General features: G+C 43.5%; 1 protein-coding gene across 1 annotated transcript in view; it reads left to right on the plus strand.

Moving 5' to 3' along the window:
* Positions 1 to 26,776, plus strand: part of GABBR1 (gamma-aminobutyric acid type B receptor subunit 1) — a 193,164-nt gene that overhangs the window by 61,847 nt on the left and 104,541 nt on the right. Inside the window, exons 4-5 of the mRNA XM_030197552.1 lie at positions 7,658 to 7,759; positions 9,648 to 9,713. Coding sequence (XP_030053412.1) covers positions 7,658 to 7,759; positions 9,648 to 9,713 — 168 coding nt within the window. The remainder of the gene's footprint in view (positions 1 to 7,657; positions 7,760 to 9,647; positions 9,714 to 26,776) is intronic.

The raw sequence follows: 26,776 nt of genomic DNA on the forward strand, positions 1-26,776 counted from the left end.
TTTGTTTTCTGCTTTGCAGGTCCTGCCCTTGTAGCAGAATCGGGACCCTTTGTTTCTCTCTGTGGGGGTTGTTTGTTTACTCTTTCATTGTTCTCCCGATTAACCCGTTGTCTGCAGTGTTCCCTGCCTCTGGTTGCTGTGTGTGTGTTGAGCTTGGTTAACCCTGTGCCTGCAGAATTTCTCTGCTTCTGGCAGTTGTCTGTTTACTGCAGTCTTCCCTTTGTGACTGTTTCAGTCCTTTCTTTGCTGTAACTACCTCCTGTATTACACAGCACTGTCCCTTTCTGTGCTGGGTGTGTGTTAGGCTCCACACTCCATTTTGCGGACTTTCCCCTTCCCTTCCCTGTCTGCTGAGGGTCTCTGCCTACAGTATCTTTATTTTGCAGTCCCTCATTTTCGTTGTGTACGGTGGGGTACTGCTTGACGTGTTTCTGTGCATGCTTCCCTTTCTCCTTGATTGCCAGCACCGAGGGTATTGCTGGTGCTCCGGTCCCCGTGGGGGGACCCCTTGTTTAGTCTCTTTCTCCCCTCCCTATGTATTAGTCGATTCCGGTTCGGCCAGGAGGCCCACATGCTTGAATTCTGAGTAAATGGGTTCCCGATAGGCTGTGAGGCCCGCCTGATTGCCCTATTTTCCTTTTTCTGGAGGTGCAAGTTGGTTGCTGCGTGTGTGTACAGGGCTTGGTAGCTGGGGTAGTGTGTAGTGCCTGCTCGGCCCACCCTCGGCCTTGGCCTAACACCTATACTAGGCCTTGGCCGGGGCTCAAGGCCTCACAACCAGACTAGCAGCAGGCTTCAAGGGAGCATGCCTCTTTGGTCACACCTCTTCAGGCTAAGCCCCAATGGCTGCATTCCACAGGAGCGAGTACGTTTAAATTCTTCAAGATGACATAGTAGGGGGTTAACCAACACAACTGCTGGGCAGAATCTTCTCTGGCAACTCCTTCACAGACTCCAACAGGTGCCACAGTTCCTCTCAACTCTCCTCACTAAAGCCACTTTTTTCTACAGCTTAGTAAAAGGATCCCTAGATTTGCTCAGAGACTTTAACTTTGTTCTGCCACACTTGCCCCACCTCCTTATAAGGAACCTAAGTTTAGACATTTTGGGAAGAATATTCAGCACTGCAGTATATGATTAAAGATAATCTGACAACGTGTCTGGTTTCCTTTCCCTGAGCATTCCGTGAGGTGTCCAGTTATATCAGAAGCATTGGACATGGCAGCCAAATGATAACTGGATATCATTCTCCAGTTGTCTTAGGCCAGCTATATCTGCAGCCAATATAACCAAATAAAAATGACTCAGTGGCATCTGAGTATCACGGCAATGTGGTTCACTTTGAGTCCCGCCCCGGCACAGCTCCAATACCTCTTTTTTTATCCAGGTAACTTTTGGCCAGATATTTAGATGTTCAGCCTTAAGTTGTCCATTCATCAGCTGCACATTTTTTATACAATCCACCTCAGTGAAACTTATTCATCGTGCTCATCGATTTGACCGTGTTACCCCTCTCCTTTCTCTTGAACATTGGCTCCCAGTTTCTTATCGCATCAGATGCAAACTCCTAATGCTGACTTTTAAGGATCAGAACCATCTGCTCCAGTATATTTGCACAGGCTCCTGGTCCCTTATGCTCTTTCTCGTACTCTCTGATCATCCTCAGGTAATTCACTCTCTGTCCCTTCACTAAGAGCTTTACACTTGACTCTTTCTCATGAGACTGCCTTCAGTTATTTAGGACCTACTACTACTATTACTATTTAGCATTTCTATAGCGCTACAAGGCATACGCAGCGCTGCACAAACATAGAAGAAAGACAGTCCCTGCTCAAAGAGCTTACAATCTAGAACTTGGAATGATCTCCCTTCAAAGATCAGAGTCAATATGTCCTTTTTCTTTTTTTCTGAGGCCTTTCCTACTATCTCTTAGTTTTTCTCTTCTTCTCCTGTCCTATGATTTTTTCCTTACGCCTTTCCCACCCATCAGCAGCTACAGAAAGCATTTGTTTTAATTGTTGTACATGCCTAGTTGCCAGTATAGGCTTTATTCATGGTATATCAAGTGTCTTGAAAAAAATAAATAAATCATGATAAGGATTTATCCAGTTAACATCCAATGTTAACTGAATAAATCCTTTGGAATACTGACCCTCTTATGTTTTAAGGTGTCTAATCTTAGGCACTCAGAGCCAGAATAATTTTAAATTACAAACTGTAGGTGCCTAACTCCTACAAGGGTAAGAGTGAAATCATAATAATAAAAGACTAGTAATTTCCTGAATCACTACTGAGGGCACTGTGTTTACAAAGATTTATGATAATAGGATGAGAGGCCTTTAAAGCTACACACACTAACATATTTTGAAGAAGAAGTAAATAGTTTGAGAAAGGAGAGAATTTTTGGACTTTGCAATTTCCTCCTGTTCCTGTTTGCTTCCAGAGGATTCAAATCTAGCATTCGGATCTGGAATCATCAGCATTCTTTCCCAAATACCTAGGGATTTTTATTTTTTATTTGGTTTTTTAATGCATTATAATTCATACTACAAATCAAGAAATACTACCACATCATATACAAAGAAAGATCAAAAGATCAGAATTTTTAAAAGAAAGGTATCATAGCCCCTGTCAAGAGGTAATTGGTGGCATTACAGTAATATCGACCCTAAATCCAACAAAGAAACAAAATCACAAAGCAGTTTTATCTACCAGGAAACTCTCTAACTGAGCAGAGTAAAAAATATTTATATATACTATTTCCCTTGCCATCAAACTCTTACATGAGAATAAAAAAAAAAAAAGGTTCCCCCTATCTGTAAAATCGTAGGTTTTAATAGAAGAAATAACTTCCATTTTCAACTGCTACATTGGGAAATATCAGAATTTTCTGAGCACAAAAAAGGCAATTCTTTTTTCTTAAAATATGATTTCAATACCAACATTTTGTCTTTCTCTGCAGCAAAGGTGACTAAAAGGGTAGCTCTCAAAGAAATATTGGGGTCCTTTTACTAAGGTACGCTAATAGGGGGGCCAGCACTGGTGTTGGCGTGTGTTTTACATGCACGCCAAGGCTCCATTTTACCACAGCTAGTAAAAGGGAAGTCTTGCCTTCCTGCAGGAAATGGCCGTGTGGCAAGTAAAGCACTTGCCGCACAGCCATTTTGGGGGGAGCCCTTACCACCACCCACTGAGGTGGTGGTAAGGGTTCTCGCGTTAACTCGGCAGTAACTGGGTACAGCGTGGCACTGTCCGATTACCACCAGATACACTCCGGTGCTTCAAAAATAAATACATTTTTGTAGCGCCAGAAATGAAAGCGTGTTAGGAGTGGTAAGTACCGCCGGGCTCTTGCAGTAGCCTGGCAGTACTTCCTGTATAGCAAGCGATAAGCCTACATTGTTCTTACCGCTGCTTGGTAAAAGGAGCCTTAGTGAGCGCTAATGATTAGCGCATACTAAATGATAAGACACCCATAGGAATATAATGGGCATCTTATCATTTAGTGCATGCTAATCCATTAGTGCACCTTAGAAAAAGGACCCCATTATCAGAAGCGTAGCCAGACTGAACACGCGGGGGGAGCGACAGCGCTGCGAGAGCAGACTTCCACTGGTGTCGGCATGCGTTTTAAATGCAACACATTGAGTAAAAAATAGGCGCCGACGGAAGTCCATTTGGAGGCGCGGTCGCTCCCCTGGCACCCCCCCCCCCCCCAAACCCTCAACTACGTCACTGCCTGTTATATGTAGACGTTTCAAGGAAAATAAAACTTCTACCCTCAAAAATGTCATGGAGGGGCATTTTCAATATGTCTAACTCAGACTTTGGATGTTTTGCGCTAGAAGTCCAAAATCCAAATAGAAAACTTGACCATTTTTGAAACCACAAAACATCTTTTCTTTTTTCAAAAATATCATTTGTAACAAGGTTTTGTGCTCTGTGCGTTTATTTTTTCAGGCCATTTTCGGAAAACAAAAAACATACAAGTGAAAACGTAGAAAATCAAGCCATTAGGATATAGGAGGGGGCCAACATTTTTAGCAGACTGGTCCCTCAGACATCCCAGGAGAGCAATGGGGGACCCTAGGAGGCAATGCTGTGGACCTCATATAAATGCTCCCAAGTACACATCTTACCGTTGCTATCTTGTCTGCTGAGCCCTCCCATACCCACCTAAAACCCACTACCCCCAACTGTACACCACTGCATTAGCCCTTATGGGTGAAGGGGGCACATATATGTGGACAGAGTGGGTTTCTGGCGAGTTTTGGAGGGCTCACAGTTTCCACAGGTAGGAGAGGTATGGGCCTGGATCCATCTGTCTTTAGTGCACTGCACTCACCATTACAGTACTCCAGGGACCTGCATGCTGCTCTAATGGACCAGGCTGTCATAGAGGCTGGTGAGAATTATATTTATTCACATATTTTGGGGGTAGGAGTGGGTCAGTGACCACAGGGGGAGTAAGGTGGGTCATCCCTGATTTCCTCCAGTGGTTATCTGGTCATTTAGGGTACCTTTTGTGCCTTATTTGTTCTGAAAACAGTCATAGACCAAAACATTAAAGTTTTTGCCCTAGACATTTTCGTTTTGTTCTATTATGGCTGTAAAACATCCAAGTGTTAGAAACTCCCTAAGCCCTCCTAATCCCGCCTTCGAAACATCCCTACACACCCCCTTGTGATTTGGATGCACTACATACAAAATGCATAGATAAACATCTGCAAAATAGGTTTCGAAAATACCGGATCGGTAAGGGAAGGGCTTTTTCCATTCAGTTAGTGCGACCAGTGCAGTACAAATGCTATATTGGTTCTGTATGGTGTGACCTCACCTTGAATATTGCATGCAATTCTGGTCACCGTATCTAAAAAAAAAGATATAGCGGAATTAGAAAATGTTCAAAGAAGAGCAACCAAAATGATAAAGGGAACGGAACTCCTCTCATATGAGGAAAAGCTAAAGAAGTTAAGGCTCTTCAGCTTGGAAAAGAGACAGTTGAGGGGAGATATGACTGAGGTCTACAATATCCTGAATGTTGTAGAAGGGGTAAAAGTGAATCAAGTTTCAAGTTTAATGCAATTTGATATGCCACATCATAGTTATCCTTCTGAGCAGTTTACAAAATATTCTCAAAGCAAGAAAAGAACTACAATTATAATAGGAAAGGGTCAGTAACAAACAGATAAAGCAGAGAAAGAAAAAACAAAAAGCCACACAACAAAACCATTTGTCACACTACAATAAGATGTCAATTTGGGAAGGCCAGAGAAAACAAATAAGTTTTTAAGTCTTCTTTAAACTTGTCCAAAGACTCTTCCAGATGGAGAGTGAATGGAAGCTGATTCCAAAGATTGGGACTCACATTACCAAAAAATTGTTTGCAAAAACACATCAAGGCTGAGCACATGGTGGCATAGGTAGATACTGTCAATAGATTAGCTTGGGATGATCGTAATGAGTGGCTAGGTACATAAGGAGTTAAATAATGAGCAAGGTAGGCAGGGCTTCCAGTGGTTCAAACCTTAAAGATCAATAAAAGTATTTTATAAATAAGGTGTGATGGTGTCGGTAGCCAGCGTTCTGCGAAATAGGAAGGAGTAATAAGATCATATTTGGGTGTATTAGTAAGCAAGTGAAGTGCTTAATTCTGTACAAGCTGGAGACGTTGACTTTCCGTCACAGAAGATCCAGTCATCCAAAGTGAATTACAATAGTCTAATCGTGATACAATCGGAGAATGTATATAACCTGCAAAGCAGGTTTTTTCAAAATGTACAATGACTAGGGGATACTCAATGAAATTAAATGGAAATACTTTAAAAACAAATAGGAGGAAATAATTTTTCTCTCACGAATAGTTAAGCTCTGGAACTCATCGCCAGAAGATATGGTAACAGCAGTTAGTATATCTGGGTTTAAAAAAGGTTTGGACAAGTTCCTGGAGGAAAAGTCCATAGTCTGCTATTGAGAGAGACATGGGGAAGCCACTGCTTGCCCTAGGATTGGTAACTTGGAATGTTGCTACTATTTGGGTTTCTGCCAGGTACTTGTGACTTGGATTGGCCACTGTTGGAAATAGGATACTGGGCAAGATGGACCATTGGTATGACCCAGTATGGCAACTCTTATGTTCTTATGTTTATCTTTGAGTCCAATCTATCAGCATCAGACGATAAAAGCAATACTAGTCTGGGCAGTTGAACAGAAGATCCCCCAGGTGATGAAATCAAAAAAGAACCAATCACCACAAGATCCCCCCCCCCCCCCCCCCCTGGTCTCAGACCCATTTGGGGAAAGGGATTCCACCTGAGAAATGCTTGATATAGGGGGATGGGTCCTTACAACAGAACAAAGAGATGCCAGTTCCTGTGGGGGGCTCAGCTCTACCTGCCCCACCTTTTATTTGGCACTTCAGCTTGCAAACCTCTGCTGCAAGTCCACACACAAGTCTCCAATACCCCATTACCAGGAGATTTTTCATCTATTTTACACTCCCTCCCAACTCACTTACCTCAGCCATTGTAGTCACAGTCATTGGCCAGAAATTGTGGTTCTCTTCCAGAAGCCTGCAATCACGTGTGGTAAATCTGGTTATTAGATATTGCTGTTGTAGAATGACTGATACTCGTTCCCTCCAAGGACTATGAATGTGGTCTCCCCACCTTTGCTAGCTCTGATCAGCCTGAGAAGTGGATGGCTTCACCTGGAATTAAAGAACACTGCCACTGAGCTACCAGGCCAACCCAAGATAAGAGAATAAGTACATAAGCATTGCCATACTGGGACCAACCAAAGGTCCATCAAGCCCAGTATCCTGTTTCCAACAGTGGCCAATCCAGGTCACAAATACCTGGCAAGATCCCAAAAAAGTTAAACAGATTTTATGCTGCTTATCCCTGGAATAAGCAGTGTATTTTCCCAAGTCCATCTTAATAATGGTTTGTGGACTTTTCTTTTAGGAACTTGTTCAAAACCTTTTTTTAATCCTGCTAAGCTAACTGCGTTAACCATATTCTCTGGCAATGAATGCTAGAGTTTAATTTCACGGTGAGTGAAGAAATAGTTCTTTCCTACATGTTTTAAATTTACTACTTAGTAACTTCGTTTATGTCCCCTAGTCCTTGCATTTTTGGAAAGAAAGAGTTACAAGTGATTCATGTCTACTACTTCCACTCCACTCAGTATTTTATATCTTAATGGTTTTCAAACTTTCATCTGCCAGTTGGACACTATCAAACTAGGGGAGGTACAAAAATGAATTAAACATTTTCCAGTTGGGATAGAAGGGAGAAGAACTGATACAGGTCCTATAATTATTGGAATCTCCCATTAAAAATAGAAATTCAGGAAAGCAAGGGTTCATTCATATTAACTGATCATGCAGCCATATCTTTTTCTCCACCATCTTTTTCTAGTCCATCTCCTCATCCATCTATTTCTCCACTAACTTGGTTAATCATTCTGTTTTATACACATTCATTTATTCACTCTATTATCCTATATAATAATCCATCTTTCTTTACTTTTGTTCTCTTCCTGCAAACCTGTGATAGTCTATAACCGTGTTACTCTGTCTCTCTCCTGAAGATCTTTGATTGCCCATAACCTCTTTTATCTTTCTTTTTTCCTTGTGCTTTCTGTCCTCCCACAGACCCTGGATGATTTAGAGGAACGTGTAAAAGAGGCTGGCATAGAGATCACTTTCCGACAGAGCTTTTTTTCTGACCCTGCAGTGCCAGTGAAGAATCTAAAGGTAGAAACTTCATTCCTTTCCCCTTCTGTCCTCCTCCTTCTTTTTTCTGCCTTACCTTCTTTCAGTTTGTTTCCCTTACTCTGTCTCCTTCCTTTTCTTCTTATTTCCTCTCTCTTAACTTTCTTACCTCCCCTTCTTCCATGTTTGCCTTCTATCATGTTCACTGCTACACCATCATTCTTCTAACTCCACCTCCTTCCCTTTCTTTCCTGCTTTCCTTCCCTCAATGCACCAGCTACTCCTCTTGCCTGTTATTTTTTTCAATTTCTGCCTCTCCTCAGGGGTCAATATTCAGCTGGAGGTGGTGAGTTTTTTTAACCGCTGCTGGCATTATTCCCAGATATTCAATGTCGGGCTCCGTCTGGGAACTAGCATTCAATAGCCAGGATTATACGACTGGCTCTCTCTTACACAGTTAAGTTCAATATTCAGCAAATAGCCATATACCGTATTTTTCGGACTATAAGACGCACCGGACCATAAGACGCACCTAGGTTTTAGAGGAGGAAAATAGGAAAAAAAATTTTGAAGCAAAAAGTGTGGCGGAAATCTGCTGGACGACCACAGGTTGTGCAACACTCTTGTATGGGGACAGCAGTTTTGCACAACCTGTGTGGCTCTGCAGTGGAATTTGTCCTCCCTTGCCATTCATGTCCAACGATTCTCATCTCTCCCCTGCCCTCACCTCCCCTCCATGTCCAGCAATTCTTCTCCCCTCCCCATGTCCAGCGATTCGTTCAAACACCTGCCCACCCGCCTACCTGTCCACCCTCAGCTCCCCGACTTTCTGTTCGTGCAACCGTGCTCCCTGCCTTGAAATCTTTAATTTACATACCCAAAGTCACGGCGAACCAGCAGTAAGTAAAAGCAGGCAGGCAGGCTCGCCTCCTTGTCACTTCCCTTCCCTCCCAGCGCGTCTTGCCCTCGCGGAAAGGAAGTTACATCAGAGGAAGGCGGGACGTGCTGAGAGGGAAGGAAAGCGACGAGAAGGTGAGCCTGCCTGCTGCTTTTACTGCTGGTTCGCCACGACTTTGGGTAAATTAAAAATTTCAAAACAGGGAGCACGGGTGCACAAACGGAAGGGAATGGGCAGGTGAGTCGGACCTCACAAAAAAAGCACTGGGCGGAGTTGAGGCACGCCGCGCGGGGCCCCTTTGAGCATGAGGCCCTATGTGGTCGCAACGCTCGCCTCAGCCTAAGACCGGCCCTGGCCCCCCCCCCCCACCCCCAGCGAGCAGGTACGCTACATTTGGACTATAAGACGCACCCACATTTTCCTCCCAAATTTTGGGGGAAAAAAGTGCATCTTATAGTCCGAAAAATACGGTAAGTGACACCAGATAAAGATAGGACTGACTTTTATGCAGTCTGATTTGACCGTTAAACTTAGATGGTTAAGTGCTGAATAATGGCACCTAACTGCAAAATAGCCAGCTTTGAGGTTAGTGGCACTAACCTGCTGACTATGAACAGGTTAGTATTTATTTATTTAGATTTTGTTCATACTTTTTCCAGTAGTAGCTCAAGGTGAGTTACATTCAGGTACACTACTGGGTATTTCTGTCCCTGAAGGGCTCACAATCTAAGTACCTGAGACAATGGAGGGTTAAGTGACTTGCCCAAGATCACAAGGAGCAGCAGTGGGATTTGAAGGAGCCACCTCTGGAGTTCAAGACCAGTATTCTAACCACTAGGCCACTCCTCCACTCTCACTAGGAGCTGTTTCTGGCCAGTTAAATCACTTTGAACATTGACCCCTCATTGGCTATTCTACATTTTGCTTTCTCCCTTTTCTTATAAACGTCTGTCTTTTGATTTAATTTAACATAGTTTGCCAGCAAGATTTTTCCTATTTGTCTTTAACTGTCTCATAATTCTTACCTTTCAGCGTCAAGATGCTCGCATCATCGTGGGCCTGTTCTATGAGACTGAGGCACGAAAAGTCTTCTGTGAGGTCTGATTTTTATTGTTTGCTTAAACATAGATATAGTCCAGAGAGTGATAGTGGTCATTCAATATCAATGCAGGGTATGTTGCAGGAGGAGTCAATAGTTGGGTAAATTAGGTGGTTGCTTACAGCAGCAGAGTCTGGGGGTGGCAAAGTGCAGCTACAAATCAAAGCAAAACAATAGGTCCTGATAGTCACACAAATCCAAAGAACCATTAATGTGAGCTTTTATCTGCAGCAGGGAGGTAGCAATTTCCAAACAACCTGGTACAAAGTGGGCCCCTCCCCTGGCAAACCATGGTGCAGCTGCTCCAAGCAGGCTACAGAAGGGAAAAGATATAAAGGAATTAGAAAAGGTGCAGAGAAGGGCGACGAAAATGATAAAGGGAATGGAACGACTTCCCTATGAGGAAAGGCTGAGAAGGTTAGGGTTCTTCAGCTTGGAGAAAAGGCGGCTGAGGGGTGATATGATAGAAGTCTACAAGATAATGAGCGGAGTAGAGCGGACAGATGTGAAGCGATTGTTTACACTTTCAAACAACAACAAAACCACGGGACACAAGATGAAGCTAGAATATGGTAGATTTAAAACAAATAGGAGAAAGTTTTTCTTTACTCAGTGTGTAGTTAGACTCTGGAACTCGTTGCCGGAAAATGTAGTGACAGCAGCTGGCCTTATGGAATTCAAAGGGGGTTTGGACAGATTCCTGAGGGAAAGTCCATTGAACATTATTTTTTTTTTTTTTGGGGGGGGGGGGAAGGTTGCCGGGTTTTTGAAGCCTGGATTGGCCGCTGTCGGAGACAGGATGCTGGGCTTGATGGACCCTTGGTCTTTCCCAGTATGGCAGTGCTTATGTACTTATGGGTAACTGAAAGGCCCGAAAAAATTCCATCAAGGCCTAGTTAAAAGGTGATTCTCTCTCATCCTCAGTAATTTCCAGCATTTTCCCAGCACTAATCACTCTATTAGTCGTGGTTGAAAATAAAATTTACTGGGAGAATAAATTACAAACAATTAATACGTTAATGCAGTGGTTTCCAAACTGTGCCCCACAGTGAACTCTCAGGGGTGCCGTGGCGCTCCCTACTTTCTCCTCCCGCAGGTCCGCCATCTGCCGCTTCCTGCTTTTTACCCTGCCACCACTGCAGTGCTTGCAGCTTACATTTTCGGGCCGTCCGCAATTCACACAGGTGTGTCTGGCCCTCACAACAGGAAGTTGCATCAGAGAGGGCTGGATGCAGCAGACTGGGAAGACCCCAGAGTGGCTGTGTGAATGGCGGATGGCCTGAAAATGTAAGCTGTAAGCACTGCAGCGGCAGTGGGGAAGGAAAAGGAAGCGGCAGCGATTCTGGACCTGCAGGAAGGAAGGTAGCAAGCGATGCTGGATTTAGGGAAGGCAGAGGTATGCTGATGTGAGAGGAGAGGGCTGCAGGGATGCAGAGGTGTGCTGGTGTGAAAGGAGGGGTCTGCAGGAAAAGGGAAACCCATGTGACCGGGGGTGCTGCACCCATGTGGCCAGGGGGGTGCCGCAGAGACCTATGTGGCCAGTGGGGGGTGCCGTGAGCCGAAAACGTTTGGGAACCCCTGCATTAATGCACAGACACTTGTAGGGCAATTTTATAATGTAAGTGCCCCCATGTACGTACCCTTTGCACGTGTAAATGTATAGAATACTAGCACTTATGTACCTTACACACAAAAGTATCAGCAGGGGGCCTAAGCACTATTTTGTAATGGTGCGCCTAACTTATTTAAGTTAAGCGCATCTTAAGCGCATCCCTGCCACATTTAGGTGCCCACAGGCATGTAGAGTCTATGATTGGTTTAACTCTGGGTACAGATGGTGCTATAGAATCCTACCATGCAGCCTTAGGCACTTAAATGGAGGTGCCCAATTGTAGAGTTCTCCCAGTACTAAAATAAAAAACACAAAAGTAAGAAAGATATACAATTAGACACAGAGGATTTGGTTTATGGCATTTTTCTCATTATTCTCCATACAACCTGGCTGCTCTGCGTAGGATCCTTTTCAGCATCCACTCCTCTCTTTATTTCCTGGGTGTTCATCTTGCAGTCTCTCCTCTTCTTCTTCTTCTTCTTCTTTTCTGGGAATCTATCTTCTGCAAAGATATTCCACTCCCATTCACAGCTTTGGTTTCTTTGAACGTAGAGAGGAAACCTATCTGCTAGTTTCCTCCGTCAGAGTCAGGCAGCCCAAGCTGTCACTGTCAGCTTGGTCTGCCACCATGTCCTGGGGGTCTATTGGATCTCCACCATTGCTTCAGCCTTGGTGGCCTAGTGCTCCCCCAAGTCCCCCTAGACAGTGACATGAGGGCTAGAAGTCTGGTGGACCTCCAGTCCCCCCAACACAAGGGCCTAGTGCTCCTCCAAGCCCTCCCCCATATAGCGACATGGGGCTGGAGCTCCGGTGGACCTCCAGCCCCCCTAACCCCCTCACACACTAAAAAAATCCCTTCTGGCCCAGTGGGCCGCAAACCCAACCCCCCTCACCCTGGTGGTCTAGTGGACCCCTCCCTCCCATACCTCCATGATGGAGGAGGGAGTAGCACACTCCCTGCTATTCCAGTGCCGCCTTCATAATGCCAAACAAGTGCAGAAGGATTGTGCCTGAGCATCCTTTCACACTTTTCCCCTATGATCAGAGCTAATAGCATGCAAATATAGGCATGCTATTAGCTCTCATCATAAGGGTGTTATTGCCCCACGCTATTCTAACGCTAAATTTAAAGCTCTGTTTGGAACAGCATGGGGCATCTGATCATCGGGGCATAGGAGAGATAGAAGGGAATGAGATGGAGAACAAGAACTCTGACAAGCAACCAAACATGCCTATCCCTGCCTGATTTATCCAAATCCGATGGATAAAGACAAACTCAGCATCAACACGACCAGTTTCTCTGAGGCTTTCACAGAAGGAGGGACTCAGATAGCTGACTCCTGTAGTTCTGCCAAATTTGCAGAAGTTTAGAAACAGTCAAAAAATGGAAAGAAAAACTCTGTGAGTGAGCACAGCACACATTTCTGTTGCAAGCATTTCAGGTTTGTGAGAGTCCCTGGCTTGTTTTAGAGGAAACTATAGGGATGGGGGGGGGGGGGGGGGAGTGTAAGCAAAGACAAGATTGTCCCTTTTCCTTAGAAACTATAATCTAGTCTGATTTCATTTGCATTCTGCTGAAAGGTTTCTCCCAGTTGATTAGAATAGCAGCAGTTAGTGGGCAATAAGCAATGAAGGGGATCTTCATGCTCTGAAAGGGCCTTCAGCCTAAATATCTGAGAAATCATGGTAGAGTTTATACTACTTTAAACATTCCCAAGGACAATGTAGAGATACATAAAAGATAGACAATCCCTATTCCTTAAAACAAGCAATCTAGTCGCATCATAATGCTTGGGAAGGGCAAGTGTGGAAATGGTCATACAAAAAAAAGGGAGGACAGATGAGATCAGCAGTAGCTCAAGTGCAGAAGAGGAGACAGGTTGCTCCAGGGGTAAGACTATGGCCTCCTGTAGTCCATCAACCAAGCTAAATAAGAGATTTCTTCAAAAGGAGAATAACAACAGCTGCATCTTCCCAGTGCAGCTGTGAAACAGCAAGTGTCAAGCCTCATTTCCACAGAGGGGGTTAAGGAAGGGAGGGGGCAGAAGAGAAGCAGGTGGTAAGGCCGACAGAGCAAAGCAGCAGGCACACCCTGTTCCCTAGGTCTTGGCAAATGCAGAAACAGATGATACCTCATGGGCAGAATTTGCATCAGAATCATTGAAAGTGTCATGACTGAAGAAGATTGTGTCGATGTAATGGTAGTACTCAAAAAGTAGAAACACACTAAGATCCGCTTCACTAATACGAGATTGCTCAATTATTGAAAAGTGAAGGAAAACACAACACTCTCTCGATAAAGGAGGAAAGAGATCTCATAATACTGTGGGAATGATCACAACATACCGTGCTTTCAAAGGTTTCTTTTCTGCTCACAGTCAAAAAGTAATCATGGATCAAAAAACCTCCTGAAAACTTTTTTTTGGCAGAATGGTTATCAACTCAGTCAAACACTACTCAGTAATAAAAATCACATCAGATATTGTCCCAAAAACACATCACTAAGAATTGAAAATTGGACTTATGAGTAGTGCTACGTTTGTATGAGATTTGGCTCAACCCCAGCTGTATATCTCAAAGCAGGGTGATCCCGACAGACCCGTTTCGCACTAGCTTCATCAGGAAACCCACACGTGGTGACTGTAATGCTGCTGGAGGGTAGTCGCTCCCCTGTGGATCACAAGTTTTAGTAGACAGATGATCCTCAGCTTGTATGATCAGTTGCATGCCCAGCTGCAGGCAGACCTGGCAAAGGCAGAGGGTAGTAGTATACATTTCACCACTGACATTTGGACTAGTCAGAATGCTATGCACACCTACCTCTCCCTGTCAGCACACTGGTGACAGCTGGATGAGGCAGTGACAGTATAAGGGGGATGCACCAGAAGGGTACCTGGGCTTTATAGTACACCCAGGAGTGATGGATAATACCTATAACTAAGTCTGTGTCTTAGCAAAATAAGGGGAATACTGCAGGGCTGGCAGATATGTCACAGGCTTTCTGTTTTTGTGTAACAAAGGATGAACATGGTTAAGGCAGTGAAGGACATGGGCTTTCATGTAATCAGATGCTTTTCACACTTATTTATTTAATTTATTTAACAAAAATGTATAGCCTGCACATCGTAACATATGAGCGGGTTACAATAAAACAAATATAATCATGATCACAAGCATAGTTAAAACAAATAGACACTGAGCCCCACCAGCCAAACCAATAGACTGCTGCCACTTCCCGCTGCTTGTTTCTGGCTCTGAGCAGCATGCTGGAACTTCTTGTGCATGCCCCCCAGTCCACCCCTGGGCCTCCCCAAATTGCAGGGCTGGCTAAGCCCGGAGAGAGATCCCTTGGTTAAAAATTTACCAGTACACCACTGCCTGAGACCAAAACAACTTGTAATGTTGACACCTTAGCCTCTAAGATCTTAAATTGCTTCTCAGTGTTTACAACCTTACTGTCCATCTCACCCAGTCTATCTGTAGTCTCTTTATTAAAATGATATAATTGGGTAATAAGCAAACTTTTGGTTCTTGCAATCATTTGACAAATATCTCTTCAGGAGACTTCTTCAGCCACACTTGATTCAAGGGAAATATGTGATCCCCAACTACTCCTGCCCATGCTGTCTCTGCTCTCAAAATGGCTGCCATGATCGCTACTAGCAATCTCGCAAGACTGCTGCAAGAGGTCAGTCAGCCATTTTGAGAGTAGGGCGGACAAAAGAACTGGGGATCACTCCTCCTAGGAATTGTAAGGGAGTCGGGGAGGTGCTACTCTGCATTCTGTGGAGATATGACATCAGCTGTCAATGTGTTGCATAGTCAGCCATTGTAAATGCACTGTGGCTTTTAGTTTGATTTCATTAGCTGATGTCCATGTGTGTGGAGGCTATTTTGCTTGGAGGTAAAATATGGTCTTTCCTTATTTAAATTATTATGTATATTCTGGCTTAGATACTATTTGAGTGATTCTAGAAGCTCTGTTGGGTATAATGAAGATGCCACACTTTAATCAAACTTGTGGTGTGCAGAAGCTAGATTCTATGAGAAACCTGCAGTGATTGTTTTCAAGTACAAGTACTGGTCAGCTTTTAGTATTAGTCGGGAAAAAATAAGTTTATACATTTGAGAAATGTATTGCTGTTGATTGTAAATTTTCAGAGAATATAGTCCCCACATTCAATGACATCAATGTGCTTTTGTATTTTGGATTGTGCATCAGGCTGGTATAATGGCTGCACTGCAGACCAGTGTTTGGACTCCTTTTCCCTATTTTAGTAAGAATCTATATCATGCTTATCCTTTAACTAAATACAAAACGGGAAACATCTCTCAATGCTACTTTCTCTTGTTGTTTGTGCACAGTTTGGGTAAACATAAAAAGCTGGTAATCATGATTTTTTTTTTACACGTTCTCACAAAGTTCCTGTCTCAGAGGATATTTAACTATATCTGCATTGACTTGGGAACCTAAATGTGTCAGACGTTTTGAGAAATCCTTGTTAATATGGCTCTCCCAGTTTTCAACCCGTGCTTGCAGTTCCTGGGCTGGGGGGTAATAATCTCCTATGGGTTTAGCAGAGGGCTGCTGACTGCAAAGCTCTGCCAATCTTCAGTGGTCCTCGCTGGTTGACATTCAGACAGCTTTGGCAGAAACCAGGTGATAAGTTTTGGCCTGCAGTTTCAGTTTCGGCCGAGATCAGGGTAAACATTATGGCTGCAGTTTCAGTTTCGGCCAAAAGTGTTTAGACAGTTTTGGTAGCAGTTTTGGTTTCAGCTGAAACTGAAATAAAACAAAAAAAAAAAAAACAATTTTGGTTGGCCTGTATGGCTAATGTTGAAAACCAGTTTTGGTTGGCCTCTATGGCTAACGTTGCCCAGCATTTCCTGCCCTTCCCAGCCTTCAGCAAATCTACCATAGTGTAACCAGTAACTCCAATGAACTTATGTTCTTCATGGCAAGAGATACTGTAGTTCTCCATTGTTAATGAATAGCACCAGAGTTGGCAGAAAAGTTAGTAATTCTAAAGACAAATCTCCCCTTGTTTGGTTTTTCTCATGTGACTGGAAGGAGGAATCAATGCAGAGCTCAGTGAAAGTGCATTATCCATGCTCTATGCCTTCAGAGTGTGGCTATGGTTTTTCCAGTTTCTGTAACAGTCTCTCCAGGCTTCTGCCCATTTCTGGTGGGTATCTTTAGCCTCACGTGCTAAAAGAAAAAAAAAACTTAAAGAAAATGAATATTTTAAAAGAGAAAGACCTTCTTTCTTCTTACCTCTTTCTGCCGCTGCTGCCTGTGTCACTGTGCTGCTACTTCTGTCACTGCCTGTCTTACTGCTGTCCAGCCTGCTTTTGTGAGCCATAGCTCTGCTGTATTTGTAGCTAGCCATGGGCTGTGGTTAGAAACTGTATGGGAATTGTCAGCAACATAGCCCATTGGCGCCAACTCCGTGGGTGCTGTGGGTGCTCGAGCACCCCCAATATTTCCCCGCCGGAACCGGAAGTTCCCCAGGAGCCAGCCCACTGCCCGACCTCTTCTGCCACTCCCACAACAGTCTTTCGCCTGTCCCTCACCTTCCTGCATGCCGCCCATAACTTAAAAGTCATCTTACTGGGGTCCCGGCGGCAGCAGTAGTGAAAGGCGAGCACGAGCAGGCTCGGCGAGTTGGCGCTTCAGCTTGCCTTCCCTTCTCGTTGCTCTCAGCTCTGCACTTGAGGGCGGGACCAGAGGCAGAGCTGAGAGCAACGAGAAGGGAAGGCAAGCTGAAGCCCCAACTCGCTGAGCCTGCTCGTGCTCACCTTTCACTACTGCTGCCACCGGGACCCCGGTAAGATGACTTTTAAGTTATGGGCGGCATGTAGGAAGGCGAGGGGCAGGCGAAGGACTGTTGTGGGAGTGGAAGAAGAGGTCGGGCTGGAGCTCGAGTCGGAGGGAGGAAGGGAGGGAGGAGGATCTGGAACTCTGAGGAAGGAAGGAGGGAGGGAGGGAGGGATTGGGGTCTGGAACTCTGAGGAGAGGGGGGTCTGGAACTCTGAGGAGAGGGGGGGCGAGGGGAGGGGGACAAATGCACCACCTGTAAAAAAATAAAAAATTAAGCACCCCCAATCATTTTGAAAAGTTGGCTCCTATGACATAGCCCATGTTGCTTCATGTTGCTAAAACCCAAAAGCAGCTGGGAAAAATATGAAAATTCATCTCCTGTTGTGTCGGAAAATAGTGCACACTATCAGAACTGTGGCGTCAGAGCACTCTGCTTTTTTCCCTCCCCCACTGTTTGCCTAATTGACAATTTAACACCTGCCAGATCATCCCTAGTACATCTTACTCTCTCTGATGCCAGTTGGTTGCTTGCAGATGTATGTTTGTTCAAGTTAATTATGGCTCTTTTTCTATTACATTGTGTGAAAGAGGGGTGGAGAAGAACAGGAGTCTGGCCTTGCAAACATGCTGATGATGGAAATCCTGTTTCCTGAACTGTTTGCAAGAGAATGGTTTCACAGCGCATGCATACTCTTGCAAACTGAACCTGCCAATCAGTGTGTAAGCTTTTTTTGTTGTTGTGAATCCTGACAGGCAGATGATCAAAAGCCCCACGCTGTTCCAAACAGCGCTCTAAAATAGCGCTGGGGAACAGCGCGGGGCGCTATTAGACCTATGATCTGAGATAATGCATGCAAATTTAAGCAGCAAATTTAAGAAGTGTGGGAGAATTGTGCCCGAGCATGCGCTCAGCACAATCCTCCCGCACTTGTTTGACTGGTCTGGGCTGGAGACCAATGAAAAGAAGGACGCCCATCTTTAAATCAGAAGATGGACGTCCTCAACTGCCCTGCTGCAGGGACAGCCAAATTGCAAGGGGGTGTCGGAGGTATAGCGACGGGGCAGTTGAGGACGTCCAAAATTGTGTGCTTCAGTCAATGGCTAGTATCCAGTGTGCAGTGTGTGTCTGTGTGTGTGTCCCGAGCTGCATATGGAAGACAGCAGGCACAGTACTAGTACTTTCAGTGGGAGTATTGGGAAAGGAGAGAGGTACAGGTGAGGTGCTTGTTCTTACTCTTATCTTGAACATAAGTACATCAGTATGCGTTTTCCAAGAGGGATGAAACGCGCAGGTGAGAGAGTGCAAGAGAAGGAGGGAAGGAAGATGGCACTAGTTCAAGAAATATAGGAGAACACAACAAAAGGATCACGGAAAAGATTACTGGAATAAACTCAAATAAGCAAAGTGGGAAATACGGCATTTGAAAGTGCAGGTGGAAAAAAAAATGGCTAAAGATGTAAAGAGAGGTGACAAGACCTTTTTCAGATATTTATTTAATTATTGGAATTTATTATCCACCTTTATGAAGAGATTCAGCCAAGCCAGTATACAGCAGGTACAGTTTAATATAAAACTTACAATTTTGTTAACAGCATAACAATAGTAAAATAACCAAATATAAACATAAATATAATTAGATATATTGGGGAAAGAAGAAAAGCTACGAATGGAATTGGTAGACTGAAAGATGCTGAAAATAGCTATGTGGAAAGTGATGAGGATAAAGCAGTCAGCTGCCCAGAGTATATCCGGAAATGGAGTAGATATTGCGCCATTTATGGAAGAAAGTGTTTATAAACAACTGGAAAATCTGAAAGTAGACAAAGCTATGGGACCAGATGGGATACATCCCAAGACACTGAGAGAACTCAGAGAAATCCTGGTGAGACCTCTTAAGGATTTATTTAATAAATCTTTAGAGACTGGAGAGGATCCGCTGGATTTGCGATGAGCGGATGTAGTCCCTTTTCACAAAAGCGAGGACAGGGAAGAAGTGTGAAATTACAGGTCGGTAAACCTCACATCGGTAGTAGAAAAATAATGGAGTCACTGCTGAAGGAAAAGATACTTAACTTTCTAGAATCCGATGGGTTGCAGAATCTGAGACAACATGGCTTTACTAAAGGAAAATCCTGCCAAATGAATCTGATTGATTTCTTTGACTGAGTTACCAAAGAGCTGAAGGACAGGAAAGGAGTTCCTAATTATTTCACGGAGTAGATGTAGTTATTTGTCTTGATTGTGTAGAGGATAGAAGGGCTATTTTAGAGTCCAAAAAGGAATTAAATTGTTTAGGATCAAAAAATATATATTTTACAGAATTTAATTTTACAACACATTTGCATGGGAAATTTAACCAGAAAAAAAGCACCCAATTGTTGTATCTTTGGGCGTAATTTAAGAAATTCTTTACGCCATTTTTGGGTTGATTTAGAGATATCCGGAAACATTCTTATTTTATAGTTCATAAAAAGTTGATCTCTATGTAGGAAAAACTGTTTAAGGATCCAATCTCTATCCGGCTCTAAGACAAAGGAAACTATTAATGTCGTTGGTATTAAACCCAAATTGTCATCTTCCAATGTTTGAGTCAAGTTCAAATCCAACGTGTCAAATGGTATTTCACAGGTAGTAAATTTTTGATATTGAAGGATATGCCTTTTCTGGTATCTTCAGAACTTCACCTGAGTATCTTTTGAAAGTTATTAATGGGGCTATCAAAGGTTGCTTTGGAAAATTTATCAATCTGATTGTGTTACCTCTGTGCATTCTCCAAAGTTTCTATTTTGTTCTGAAGATATTAATTTTCTTTCATTAAATTTGCTTGTACCTGTTGAGAGTTTTGTATTTCTTTCATATTGTTTTCCACTGATTTATCCAAAGTTTGTATCTTTCCTTCTAAAATTGGTATTTTATTTAATAAAGCCTGAGATTGATCAAGTAATGAGGAAACTTTTTGTGAAAATAAAGTTTCCAGGTTCTTCAATGCTTCCCAAATGGCTTCCAAAGTTATATTATCTGGTTTCTCTCCTAGTAAAGACTTACTTGGTAGATCTGCTTTTACAATTTGCTCTATCGGCCCCGCTTCTCTTGATAGCTAGTCTCCAGTCAGGACTCTCCCTTCCTTTGGTTCCAGCACTTCATATGCGGTTTCTCTCGGCAAAATTCCATCCGGGTTGGGTCCCGTGCTAGGAATCCCCATCACCTCTTGGGAGCTAGGGGTCTCTCGGTCCCTTCTCGGCATGTCTGCCGGCATGGGAGGGGCTATCTGCTGTTTGCGGCTCAGTGTTGTTTCCGTCTCCAGGCAGAGAGGCGGCTCACCTTCCCCCGCACTCTCTGACATCAGAGTTCCTGGTCCCGCTACTACTCCCGGAGTGAAGAAATGCTCCAAAATGCCAACCGGCGGCACAGCAGGAGCCGCGGGAGCTGCCCTCTGCCTGCCTCCTCCTCTTAGGCATATTTGAAAAGGTTTGTAAGGAAATTAAGGTGTTTGAATTAGAGCGTCTTCAGAACGCTCCTTCCCAGTCGCCATCTTGCCTCCTTCCTCGAGAGAGATTAAGACAGTTTTATTAAATGTAAAAGTTTCATCATGGTTTGATATTTTGGTCTCTGTTTTAGATAAAGTAACTCCTAAATTATGACATAAGACTAAACCATTTTAAAGAAATCATGGTTTTCTGTTGAGCTTCGTTCTTTTGGAAAATTTGTATGACGTGCCTAGAGGAGATGGAAGAATAGCACTAATGCTAATTCTGTATCAGATAAGGACATTCTGTATAAGTACAGAATGATGCTATGATCAGTTAAGTGGGACTCTATTTCACAACTCATTTGTGCTGAGGAGAATTTTTCTCAACAGTTGCTTCACATAATCTGTTTTCTTTCTCCAGATAATAACTCCAGTTCTTTCATCGGAAATTTTGCAATTTCAGTTTGAAAATTTCTTGTTGGATAAGATTCAGTCAGGTCCTAAGTCTCAATATTGTTTGCTATTGACTCTTCTACATTTAAATCAGAAGTGCTGAGAGGGTCTCAGTGAGCTTCTTCATTCATTTTACTTACATTGACACTTTTTTAAAGTAGATGTGGAACCATGGGTGTATTTTGACTGTTTCATTTGGGGGGGGGGGGCAAAGAGTGGAGTGTGGCACATTAGCATGCTAATTTGCATACATATATCTCATACATATTTATTATGGTTATTAAAAGAAAAAGACAAAAACAAACTGAATAGGAAGCCGCTATATCAAAACAGTGAAAACAGTGAAGATATATATATATAGATAATTCTTTTAACTGAAAATTAACCAACAATCGGAAATTTCTCTCATTATGCCCCCTCTCACATTCACATGAATTAGCAAGGTAAGAGCGCACTTTCTCTGTCCCTTCCCCCAATGTGGACCTTAGAAATACTCTGGGTGTAGATGTAGAAATGCAGTACTGGGGAGGCAAAATGGCTGACAGCGATAGCAAGTAGTTTCATACCTTCCAGAGTAATGTCTAAAGATGGATTAGTTCTATGTGTTCCAGACCCTCACCTCATAAAAAAAGAGGACCACAAAAAAAAAAAAAAACAAGCAGACAAAAACTGAAATGGAGCCCCCCTTCTCTTCTGCCAAATAAAGCCAGACTCTATATGCAGAGCAATTCTGGTAAAAGAAACAAAAATTCATTTCCTCCTGTACTCTGCTAAAATACATAAATTGATAAGATGTACATTTCTCAAAATGGACATATTCCAACCATTAAAAATAATTAAGTAAAAAATAAATGTTCTACCTTTATGGCCTGGGAACATTTCTAATTGGGTTGGTCCTAATCTGTTCCAACTTTTCCCATTCCCCTCTCATCCCCTCTCCAGTAATTTCATTGCCCCCCTGTCTGTCTGTCTGTCTTTTTCCCAAGTTTCTTATTCCCCTCCACAGTTCCCTATTTCCATCTTTTGTACTCATCTGCTCTCTACTGCTTCTCATCCCCTCACCAGCCCCTGCTCCATCCCTGTCTCTCCTTCTTTCCCATGCTTTCAGGCCATTCTTCTGTACCCCATATCCTATTGTGTCTCTTTCACCACCTTTTTAACCCAATTTCCACCCTCACTTAATCCCTTGGGAGACCCATCCCCTCCCTCTTATATCCTTCTCAAGTGCCTCCATCCCTTTTTAATGCCTCTCATACTCTCTCCATTCTTCCAGGTCATTCACACTACAGCTCAACCTTTCCCCACATTATCTTACCCCTCGTTTCCACTCTCATTCTCCCAACCCATTAACATACCCCTACTCATACCCACCAATTGCCACGTACTCACTATCCACTTGAAATTCCCACTCCATCTTTCCCATGTATAATTCCCTGCTCTGCTCCTCAACAGTCTCTCATGCAATCACCAAGTCCCAATCATCTTCTTCTCTGTTCCTCTTCTTTCCCCCTAGTCTCATCCATCTTCTGCTTTGTTCCCATTCTCCCTCATCCCATCCATCTTCTTCTCCTCATCCCATTTATCTTCTTCTCCTCCTCATCCCATCTATCTTCTGCTCTGGTCCTCTTCTCTCCTTACTACCATTCACCTTCTTCTATGTTCCCCTCCTTTCCTTTCCCAGTCCCATTTATCTTCTACTTTATTCCATTCTACCCCACCTTCCATGTCTCATCCATCTTCTGCTCTTTCCAGAGTCTCCTGCCTATTTGATATTTCTTCTTTCTCCGTGTTCACCATCATTCTGTCCTGTCCTGCACCTCCCCCTCCCCTCTGTGTCCCTGTTCCTCCCCTGTCCAAGCTTCTCCCCTTTCTCTTGCACCCCCACCCTAGGGTCAGTATTGCCCCCCTCGCCATGGTATAGCATCTCTCTCTCTCTCTCTCTACTTAACTCCAGGTCTCTCCTCTCTCTTTCTTCCCTTTCTGTCCACCTTCCCAGGTCCAAAATCTCTCCGCATCTCTTCCCCTCTCTTTTACTCCAGGTCTCTCCTTTCTCTCTTCCCTCTGCGCTCACCTCCACAAGTCCAAGATCTCTCTCCCTCCCTTTGCTCCATGTCTCTGGCTCTGTCTTCCATCTGCTTCCCTCCGCTAAGGTTTAGTATCTTTCCCTCCTTCCTTCACCTCCAAACCCTGGCCCCCATGATCCGGTATCTCCCTCTCCCCACTGGTCCGGTGGTCCAGCATCTCTCCCTCTGTCCAGTTTCTCTCTCTTTCTCGCTATCTCTCTCTCTCTCTCTGCTTAACCCCTATCCCTTTGCTCCAGCTCTCTCCTCTGCTCCTCCCTCTCCAGGACCAAGATTTCTCCACCTCTGTTCTCTTCCTTGCTCCAGGTCTCTCTTCCCTCTCCTCTCTCCCCAGGTCCAAGATCTCTCCCCGTCTCTTCCTCTCCATGCTCCAGGTCTCTCACTCTCTCTTCCCTCTGCTCCTTCCTCTCCAGGTCCAAGATCCCCTCACCCCTGCTCCGGGTCTTTCTGCTCTCTCTTCCCTTTGCTTTTCCCTCTCTCCCTCCCCAGGTCCACTATCTCTCTCCCTCTCCCCCCCCCCCCCTTGCTCCAGGTCTCTCCTCTCTCTCTTCCCTCTGCTACTCCCTCCCTAGGTCCAGTATCTCTCCCCCTCTCTTCCCCCCCCCCCACTTTGCTCCAGGTCTCTCTCTCTCTTTTCCCCTCTGCTTCCCTTCCTCAATGTCCAGAATCTCTCCCCCTCTTCATTACACCCCACCCACACAAGTCCTGTACCTCTTTATCATCTCCCCTCACCCACCTGTATTCAAATGCATGTGGCAGGTCACTGGCACAAGTTGCACTAAATACAAACTACCTCTGGGCCAGCCCCGCCAGATCCTTTCCTGTGTTGTGCCCTGCCCACATTAAATTGCATCAGAGAAGCGAGATATGGCACAGGAAAGGCCCTGGTGGGGCTGGCCTGGAGGTAGCTTGTATTTAGCGCAGTCTGTATCAGCGACCCACCAAGCATGTTTGCATACCAGGGGGAGGGGGCTGGAGAGGTGCTGGACACACATGGAGGGTGGGAGTAATGAGAAGGATCCTCATTTTAATATTCCCGTATCTCTTGTTTGTCCTGTTTGTCTGTCCTAATTAGATTGTAAGCTCTGTCGAGCAGGGACTCTCTCTTCATGTTCAGGTGTACAGCACTGAGCCAAGAAAGAAAGGCTGTGCACTTCGGTGTCTAAACTAGGTGGGCCTGAGGTGAGATTTGGTGGGCCCTGAGTCCATAGAAGAATTGTATCAGCAATGATCTATATCAGTCATGTTCCCATTTGTGGTCTATTTTTTTGAATCACCAATGAAAAGTGTTTTAAACATAAATATGTTTATCTGGCTCTGTATTTTCCTTTTTATGAATTGTATTGTAATATTTATGTGTTTTTGTATGTTCTACACATAAATGTTATACTGATAAGTAGTAGTAGTAATCCATCTGTTTTTGTTGTGTGCACTATTTTTACTTTATATACTGTTATCTATAGATAATAATTTCCACCAGCCTGAAAATGATTAAAGATAATACTGTTCTGTAGTTTAGAAGGAAAAAGGCCTCACAGAGCTCCTAGATTATAACCATCTATTGGAGCTTAAACGGATCTAAGGAGATCCTCTGTTCATCATTCGCCAAAAAACCTTCTGTAATGTGTAGTTTTTTTATCTTTCACAGAGCTACACAAATGCAAAAGTGATCTGTTATACTATGAAGCAAAATATCACTGATAATTTGACATTGTTATTGTGTTGATCTACAGAGTAGTATGAATGTAGGTATTGAAAGACCACTTATCTTTCAAACCACTGGCTAACAGCACTAAGAAGTTCTTCAGTTAGAGCTCGTTCCTTGTCTCCCTCGCTCCAAGCCAACGATGGCCAGCGTTTCGTCAGGCTGCTTCAAGGTCTTGATAGCGGGACTTTTCCTGTAAGCACAAAAAAGAAGAACATGTATCCTTGCGGTGTAAATATCCATAGTGCTGTATTGAATTAAGCCTCAAATCTACTGTACTGGAAACGGTCTCTAGTTCTGTCGTGTCTGCCTGTGCTCAGCGCTATGGCATTTCAAAAATGGCTCTCGTTTTATAAGATCAGTAACGTCAGACGCCAATGTTCGTTTCAACCAATCACTTGAAGGAATGACTCACTTGTTTAAAGGGACACAAAACTGTTTTCAGCCACAATAAAGACTTCAAAAAAAGTGGCACCATTCTATGCGTGTGTTAAGGCCATCCGGTTCTAGAGATTGTAGTCGAAAAAGCCGTTTCTGTTCAAGTTGTAACAACATCCAGCGTAAGTCCCCTCCTCTAGATCTCAGATCTTCAAACTTATGTTGCTTATGTTTACAGTGTGCTACTAACGGCAAACCAATTTTGTGCAGAAGTATAGCACTCTTATGTTCTGTTAAATAAATTGTTAATCTTCGAGACGTCTGACCTACATATATCTTGTTGCAGGGACATCTCAAACAGTAAATTACATGATCTGATTTACATGTTGTGGTGGTTTTTAATTTATATTTTCTTTGATCTACAGGATTGATGAAACCTGTCATTTCTTCCATAATGTGGCAGAAAGTACACTTGCCACATTTAAAGTGACCTTGAGCACTGTGCAATTGTCCACTACCCTCCTCACGTAACACCGCAGGGCTTAAATGCTCTTTGAGATTTTTACCTCTGCTATAAGCTACTCGAATATGGGAGTCTTTAAAGACAGGAAGTGTTTGAATCAAAGGCCAGTGTTTTTTAAAGCTTTCACTACTTGGGGCGTGCCTGAATTGTATCGCATGACATATGTTAATACGTCATTTTCTTCTATTGGATGTGCTACTTTTGGTAACACAAGCAATTCTCTGTGATTACACTTTGCGCGGTGGTATGCAGTGTGTGCTACATTTTCTGGATATCCACGCTTCAGTAGTTTGATGGATAAATCTTTAGATTCATGCTTAAACTCCTTGTCGTTGGAGCACACCCTACAGTATCTTAAAAATTGGGAGAAGGGCAAACTGTTTTTCAAAGTACTGGGGTGACAGCTTTTATAGGATAGAAACAGGTTCCTATCTGTACTTTTATGAAAGATCGTAGTTGCGAAGCCCTCTCCTATATTATGGTCTAACACATCTAAAAAAGAGATTGTTACAGGGTCTGTGTTTAGCACAAACTGTATACAGGGATGACATCGATTCAGGTCTAACTCAAACTGTTTTAATGTCTGTTCACTTCCTGTCCATAAAAGGAACACATCATCTATGAATCTAACCCATAGCCTCACTTTGTCGTATGCAGTAGCTTCAATAGATGGTTATAATCTAGAAGCTCTGTAAGGCCTGTTTCCTTCTAAACTACAGAACAGTATTATCTTTAATCATTTTCAGGCTCGAGGAAATTATTGTGTTTTGACATCATCTAACGATTGTGAAGTTCCACACCCTTATAGCATTTATAACTTTAGTTGATGCTAGTTATCTATAGATACACATTTTATCAGTTTTCCATTTTCAAATTGTACCTTTTCTGGTTCCTTAACTTTTCACTTCTTTTTGGAGGGTTAAGTAACTTGCCCAAGGTCACAAAAGAGATGACCTCACTAAAGAGGCTATGGTGCTTATTTTCAAAGCAGCTGGATGCCTCAAAGTGGCCAAAAAAAC

The sequence above is a fragment of the Microcaecilia unicolor genome, chromosome 3 (genome assembly GCF_901765095.1).
Source record: "Microcaecilia unicolor chromosome 3, aMicUni1.1, whole genome shotgun sequence".
Lineage (NCBI taxonomy): Eukaryota > Metazoa > Chordata > Amphibia > Gymnophiona > Siphonopidae > Microcaecilia > Microcaecilia unicolor.